Below are 8,375 nucleotides of genomic sequence, written 5' to 3' on the forward strand. Positions count from 1 at the left end.
TTGCGCTCACACGGACGAGAGTTTCGGTGCCGAGAACCACAAATTGCCGACCTTGACATTGGCTGATCTTGACATAACGTCAAAAAGATGGCCAGACCGGTGACCAAATTCGTTAGACAAGTTTCCTTACTTTCAGAAACACAAAATCTGAGAAATCTAAAGCACGTGAAGAGGTAATTCATTTCACCCTTTATTCAACTTCATTATTTTTCTCTTTTCTCAATACATTTCATTCACAAACTGACAATGACATTGTGACAAAACTTCATAAAACTGACCCAAATATTTAAAATTCACAATAACATGAATTTTTCACACTTGTCAATGTTGCCCTTCAGAATTACAGACATTATTGACCATGGAGATTACGGACCAGACATAATCGACCATATTTTGGAATTACGGACACTACGGACCATGGACATTACGGACCAGACATTACGGACCAGATTTAGGGACACTACGGACCAGATTTAGGGACATTACGTACCAGATTTAGGGACATTACGGACCATCTTCGGAATCTTACGGACCATGATTTAAACATTTTTTTTTTAAATTATTCACTCATTAGTTTTTAATTTGTTAATAAATACTTGAATATGAGTGCTCCGTCAGTATGACGTTATATCTTCCATAAAACTGTGAAAAATCCCATGAAGTTCGAATAGATCAATGGTTCAATATAAAATCTTGTGAAATTCCAAAAGGTGTTAAAGATCTATACATTTATAACAATTATGTGAAAAATAATATTCATATTTACAATTATAAGATAAACACATATTTCGTTCATTATTATTCAAATTATTATAATATGTTATTAAAAATACATTGATGTTTAACATTGGAATTTCATGGGATTTTTCAGTTACATTAAAGATCATTGTCATACTGAGCACTAATAATCATGTATTTATTAACAAATTTAAGACCAATGAGTGAATAAATTAAAAAATAATGTTTAAAAACATTATAAATGATGGTCCGTAAGTTTCTGAAGATGGTCCGTAATGTCCCTAAATCTGGTCCGTAATGTCTGGTCCGTAATGTCCATGGTCCGTAGTGTCCGTGACCCATATTTTGGGACATAATGACCATATTTTAGCACGATTCGGAATATATTTTTGGACATTACAGACCATGTAGAGCCTAGAGGAACTAGTCCATATAATCAGAGGCTTTAGAGTCTTCAATGATTTTTGTTTGTGCGACTCTACTCTTACGTAATGAATTATTTATTATGTGTGCGAGTCCCAAAAATAATAATCATTATGGGAAGATTTTTAACATTCGGACATTCATTTGCATGATAAAAAAGTTCCTTTTACAAGCATTATTGTGGCTACTAGAGAAACAACAGACCATAATTAATAATGTTACTGACATTTCGTTTTGAGTGCCTCCTTATTCTCTTCATATTTTAATAAATCCTTGTACAAATTCCTTTTAAACCATGAACAATTGCAGTCAAACAGTTGACGCTTGTTATGTGACTATTGTCAAATTCCCATGAAAATGAGTGAATTCCATTTGGTGTTAAAGACCTGTGTACACTTACAAGATATCATAGTAAATATTTATATGAATTGAATCTTTATTTAATAAAATAATATATAAAATAATTATGTCCCTGATGAATGAAATGTTAAATTGTCAGTTATGACCGAATGATGTAAGAATACAAACACATTTTAAAATGATTAGTTTTTTTCATAAAGTAAACAAGTACATATAAATATACACAAATATGCAGTTGTTTATTGTCCCAAAATATGGTCTGTTATGTCTGGTTCATGGTCAATAATGTTCTTATACCATCCTTATATATCCTTTAAGCTTGTCATATGCTAGTGTTCAGCTAGCAATATGTGCGGCATGGCCCATTCAGGATACAGCCAAGATTCAGTCTCAATGACCATACTTGTCAAATTGAAAGACTCAACGTCCCAGATTAAAATTTAAATAACAATCCAGCCAATATTGAGACAATAAGGCCTTGGGTTTTAAGGCCATAAAGACCAGACTGCTAGACCTTACAGTTCAGATTGTGAAAACAGTGTGTGCGAGATGGGAATAAATTAGTGCAGAAGATGTAGTGCTGATATGAAGCCCACAACTATCTCTGTCATTAAGGTTGTTCCATTCAATAGTAAGAATGAATTCTTTAATTGAACACGGCTGATGCACTGGACAGTATTTTACTGATCCACACTTAAAGTTCATAGATGCTGATCTTGTCACTACGTCAAAGGTCTCACAGTATTCAAATGTTTCTGGTTTCATCATACCTTTAACACATGTTTGGATCAGAAAGTCATGACATGGCATAGCTGGCACCTGCCGGTTGACCACATGGCAGAAGAAGACAGTTCTAAGTGCTTCTAATGATTTTAAATTATCATAAGTTTCCTATCACTTTTCAGAGTAACATGTATACGATGTCAGCATATAGCAAATCTAGCTGGTCAGAAGAATGTGAATATACAACAGACCAGGACTTTCTTCACCCTTCCTGACCTGCCTTTTTCTGGTAATGGAAACAAAAAGAAGGAATACTCAGAAAGAAGACTACTTGGGTAAAGACTACTGGCATAACTATTTGTTTTGTTCTTGAACTGGAAGTATAGATTATTTTAACCCTTTCAACCAGTTGTTAGATGTTGATGATGTTTTATTAAGTATTATTTTCTTTATACTTAGAACTTTAGATCTGTTGATTTAATTTATTGAGAATGTGGCTCATGAGTTCTGACATTCTTTGGAACAAAATGTCAGAGCAAACAACTTCTTACGATATTTATAAAGTCAATATTCATGTATAATCATTTATATACATGTATGTTCTATGTAAGTTATAAATAAATCTAAAGATTGCTTTACGAAATAAGCTGTTGTAACTACTAACATAATTTTAACCAAGTATGTAACTATGTGATTTTTCATTCTGCAACAAGTTTAACTGCATATATTGTAAAAAAAATTAAACATTATCATTAATTATGTCTTTCAGTTACTCAGACACACAAATGTGGGATATTGTTGCGGAAGTTGAAAAGTACAACCAGTTTGTACCATGGTGCACGCAGTCGATTGTTACAAACCGCCGGCCTGAAGTTATCGACTGTAAACTTCAAATCGGATTTCCTCCCGTGCATGAGAGGTACTCTTCACGTGTGACGTTGGATCGACCAAGTATAGTAAAGGTATGGCCTATTGAAGTTTAGAAGCAAGAAGATTATTTAGTGATATGAGACCCAGACCCTAAAATTTAATTAATCAAATAACTTGTTTATTTATTGCTTAAAGGGACTAGACACCAGTCACCAGATGTTTCCAGATTCGACAAATACAGTATTATGATCAAAACCAGCATAGAATTGTTAATATGAGCTAGTTTGGGGCTGATAATACACCAATTTACATCAAAGCATTTTTTTGTTAATTTCTAGGCAAAATTATTCTTCCCAATTATAGTGAAAGGGACACATTGAGTAAGGCCTCAGTCCCATTCCAGTTATATTGAAAAAAACACTAGGATAAGACTTCTAAAAGTCTATCTGTGGTGGTTTTGTATTGAGATATTACCCTGGTCGAGCTGGTCTGAAAATCATGTAAGAGAACGACCTGTTTAATTATTCTGAATGGTCTTGCAAAATATATTAAAATGTTGTATAATTATGTAATGTATTGTTATTGTAGTCTGTGTGTACGGACGGGCGGCTGTTCAGTCACCTGGTTACTATATGGAAGTTCAGTCCGGGATTGCCTGATCAACCTAACACATGCACCCTCGACTTTTCTGTGAGTATACCATTCAGTGAATAATTGAATGTCAAATTATTGCTTTAAACATTGTACCATCAGTCCTGCAAAGGGAAAGGTAACTTTACTTGAAGTGTATTTTATGCCCTTATGTATTCTTGTTAAACTTTGTTCACTTAAGTTTCATTCAATTAAGTGTAATGGTGATTGTCTTCTGGCACATTGAAGTGCAAACATACATGTATTGTACTTTACATGTTATATATACACGAAAGACTTGAATGCGGAACTTAATTGATATAAAATTCTGCAGTTCCTTCTCTTTGCATTATAAAATGCAGCACTCATTAATGGTAATTACTGCGTAGGAGTTGGAGTGTGTCTACACTGGTTGAGCTTGATTAAATCACTTGTTTTTTATAAAACAGTTGTAAATTGATCATAGTAACAGTATGTCTTTATAATAATGACTTTTTTGTGTATTCTTAGCAGCTACCGATACAAACAGATGTTTGATTTTAAATTGTATTGAAATTGGTGTGTTTTAAGCGTATTTAAAAGTTCAGAGCAGTAACATTTACTAACAGCTAATTTGCTAGGCAAAAGTATTTTTGACAGAATATAACCTGTATAATGAATCGATTATGGAAGTTGGAAGCAGTGCCAGTTTTATGTTATGACATTCAAACAAAACCTTTTAATCTTATAAAATACATTTATTTAAAGAAGCGGTTTCAGTTTGCTATTGATGTATACTTATAATATCATTATATATATTTTTCATAATCATAGTAAAATATAAATTTCACAAAATATCTTTTTTTCAGGTTTCGTTTGAGTTCAAGTCCAAGCTACATTCACAGTTATCGCATATGTTTTTTGACGAAGTGGTTCGTCAGATGGTCAATGCTTTCCTAAAGCGGGCCAAGGTTTTACATGGGCCTGCATCCATCAAGGCCCAGAAACCCAAAATCCTTGTGTACAACTCTTGATGATGGCTTTTGTTATAAAATTAATTATTGATTTTTTTTCGTCAGGGAAAATTCAAGGGGAAGGGCACTTAGTACTTGTTATTGAATGTTATTGCTTTAGAAGGCCACAACAATTTTTATGCCCCCACAAAGTGGCGGCATATAGGGTTGCCCTTGTCCGTACGTACGTCTGTCCGTACGTACGTACGTATGTCCCGAAGATTGTTTCCGATCTAATTCTTGAAAACCGTTTGTCCAATCCTCACCAAACTTTAAACACATGTTTGTGACCATAATATCTTGATCAAGTTCGATAGTCATGGAAATCGCTTTAGTCATTTAGGAGTTACGGCCCTTTTTTGCCAAAAATACTTCAAAAATATATGTTTCCAATCTAATTCTTGAAAAGTATGTGTCCAATCCTCACCAAACTTTACATACATGATTGTGACCATAATATCTTGATCAAGTTCGATAGCCATGGAAATCGCTTTTGTCATTTAGGAGTTACGGCCCTTTATTTGCAAAAAAAGACTTGAAAAATACGTCCCGAAGATTGTTTCAGATCTAATTCTTGAAAACTGTTTGTCCAATCCTCACCAAACTTTAAACACATGTTTGTGACCATAATATCTTGATCAAGTTCGATAGTCATGGAAATCGCTTTAGTCATTTAGGAGTTACGGCCCTTTATTTGCAAAAAAAGACTTGAAAAATACGTCCCGAAGATTGTTTCAGATCTAATTCTTGAAAACTGGTTGTCCAATCCTCACCAAACTTTAAACACATGTTTGTGACCATAATATCTTGATCAAGTTCGATAGTCATGGAAATCGCTTTAGTCATTTAGGAGTTACGGCCCTTTTTTGCCAAAAATACTTCAAAAATCATTATGGCTTATTTTCTGTGACAAAAAACCGAAGTGGGGGCATCCGTGTCCTATGGACACATTTCTAGTTATTTTTTTATTTTTGTTTGATGAATTTTAGATTAATTTTGGCTGAAAATTATTGCAGTTGCTAGTGAAAAGAAACAACCATTTTTCATGAAGGTTAAAAATAGAAGTTGTTTATTTATTGTAGTTATTGAGAATGGAAGTTATCAGCATTATATTAACACTTTATTATATCTTTGAAGTAAAATACTCCCATGATGTATTACATTGGCCATTATATATAAATTGTGAAATCCTCCAAAAATCATGAGTGACATAAACACATATTTTTGCGTCATTTGAAGCAACAATGCATTAAAAGAAAGTTTTTTCAGGTATTACATATTGTCAAAACATGACGATTTAAACTGTAAAATGCTATTTAAGCTATTTTGTAAGTCTAATGAACAAAACACCAATTTTCTGTAACTTAGACTGTATGATTAGAGAGATGAAAGCAGGAAGGCTGTAATTGCTTTTTATATTTCATTTTAATTGATAATATAACTCATATAGCAATCCTTATTGTTAAAGACCCTTGATATGGTGAAAGGGGGTAAAATTTGTTATTTATAAATGTGTCATATTTTATTGTATACCCGGTATGTCTTTATTTTTCTCTCGTTTGTTTTTCAAAGAAAAAAAATACAGTTATAGTCTGGGTATCATTGTCATATGTGTTGGTGGGCAAGAACTTTAATCTTTATCATAGCTCAAAAAACATTAAAAGTATTCAAATGAAACTTTGTACACTTGTTCCCATTGACAATGCACAAGCATATAGCAAGTTCTGTAACTCTGACTCTTTTAATTGCCCCTGTATAGGCTGAAAAAAATCCTACAAAAACTTTTGATGAAAATATTTCAAGTAGGCGTTGAACGTCTTCAAAATAAGGGTTGAAAAGTCCAAACAGGCAGGGCTTGAAAAGCATTAAGAATAGTGGTTGAAAAGTCTAAGGGCTGAAAGGTGTTCGTATTCAGAAGGGGTTGAAAAGTCATGGTGTTTCCTCTGTTTTGGCCCCAAAACTTCAAAATTGAAATTGTTGCATTTTATCTGATCTATACAAAACATGATTAGTTTGTCTATAGTGTGATGGGCATACTCCTATTTTGTACTGGTGTCCTCTTTTTTACACAGTTGCATTGGCATCCATAATGTGTAGCAATGTCCTCAGCTATGGTTTGAACAATTGTGGACTTATGGCCCTTGTTTGACTGGAAATAACAGATGAGTGTTGCTTCTTCTTGCTGAGGTTTTAATAATACTGACTTTAACAGAAGTTTTAATACACAACTTTATTTTGTAGTTAAGTGTTTGTCTCAGATATGGGTACACTTGCCTACCGTTTGATTCATTTGTTTTATATTCATGACATATTTTATTCCATTGCCATTGCTTAGGGCAATCTTAAATAATGGTTATTTCAGTAGCGTGCCACAGACTTTTAAAATAGGATGGGATTTTTTTTAAACTTAAGTTTTTAATATTTAATAAATGAAAAGCATATAACAGAAATATTTTTACTTGCTCTGAATGTTTTTAAATACCAGTGAGCCTTTCCAGCCAGTGCAAATTACAATTTTTTAGCTTATCTGTTTTTGAAAGAACAAAAGCTCAGGTAATGTCATAGTCATGGTGTAGAACTGTTGTAAAATCTAAAAGCTTGGCCATAACTCAAAAACATTCAAAGGTTTTTAAATGAAACTTTTTACATATGTTGCCAGAGATGATAAGGTTATGAAAATAAAAGCACATAGCTCTTCCTTTAACAATTGTTATGCCTTTTTTTCAACTGCAAAAAAACAGACAAGCTTCGGGGTTTACGTCATGGCTCTTTTTTAAAGGGACTAGACACCAGATTGTTTCAAAAATGGCAAATACATTATTTCCACACGACATGCCTACAATTGTCAATACAAGCTAGTATGAGGCAGATAATACCTTATTTAAATGATTAAAAGAATATTTTGTCGCTGTCTCAGCTGAGTAAACCCGTTTTAAAATAGCGCATAATGGTTTCCCAGTTTATAGTGTATATACAAAGTCATGTAATTACGCTGTGAAAGTCATGATATTAGTACATAAACATATATAGACGCTACCGGTATTTTAAATTTACCGGTATTTACGTGGTAGACAAACCAAGTCAAATAGGAATTGGAAAGAGAACAAGTAAAAACTCTGAAAGATTCATGTGTCATAAGTGATGTGATACATCAGTAAGTAAGGTTCAATGTGCTGCACACAATGATGTCAATTGTATGTAAGTTTTTGACAATTTTCTTTTTTCTTGCAATTATACCATCTGGTGTCTAGTCCCTTTAACATTTGCCATGATAACCCTGTCTTGTACAGCAAAATAAACTGACTTTTTTGCTGGCTGTGCTGGTACATGTTGTAATTGTTTTATAATTGAAACGGTTTTATTGTTTAACAAGTTAGATATTTGTATTTCATGTACATTTAAATCAGAATTAAAACGTTTCGTAAGTGCACATATTTGTTTTAATTTAATTCAAGAAAAAAATTTGAATGAAAAGTGAGAAATGAGTGATGTCGAAGAAATTGTTAATAAGTTGTTACCATATTTGGTGTTATAGATGAATTTCTGAAGAAAGAATCAGAAATCCAAAAAAAGTAATAAGTAATTGCGTTGTTATGTTTACATTTTGAATGTACATGCTAAAATAAATTTTTAATCCAA

At 32.8% G+C, this 8,375-nt stretch overlaps 1 protein-coding gene across 1 annotated transcript; it reads left to right on the forward strand.

Annotated features, from left to right (window-relative positions):
* Positions 1–37: 37 nt before the first annotated feature.
* LOC128232985 (coenzyme Q-binding protein COQ10 homolog A, mitochondrial-like) lies at positions 38–8,375 on the forward strand. The gene is made up of 5 exons (XM_052946856.1): positions 38–173; positions 2,427–2,579; positions 3,014–3,206; positions 3,703–3,804; positions 4,593–8,375. The coding sequence occupies exons 1-5, from the start codon at positions 88–90 to the stop codon at positions 4,755–4,757; spliced, it is 699 nt and encodes a 232-aa protein (XP_052802816.1). The 5' UTR covers positions 38–87; the 3' UTR covers positions 4,758–8,375.

This window comes from Mya arenaria, chromosome 1 (assembly GCF_026914265.1).
Source record: "Mya arenaria isolate MELC-2E11 chromosome 1, ASM2691426v1".
Lineage (NCBI taxonomy): Eukaryota > Metazoa > Mollusca > Bivalvia > Myida > Myidae > Mya > Mya arenaria.

Bases quoted from the DNA above. Each gene is read 5' to 3' on its own strand.
- LOC128232985 (XM_052946856.1), top strand. From the start codon at position 88: ATGGCCAGACCGGTGACCAAATTCGTTAGACAAGTTTCCTTACTTTCA. The intron at 174-2,426 runs GTAATTCATTTC...ATCACTTTTCAG, and splicing joins AATCTAAAGCACGTGAAGAG to AGTAACATGTATACGATGTC. The intron at 2,580-3,013 runs GTAAAGACTACT...TATGTCTTTCAG, and splicing joins TCAGAAAGAAGACTACTTGG to TTACTCAGACACACAAATGT.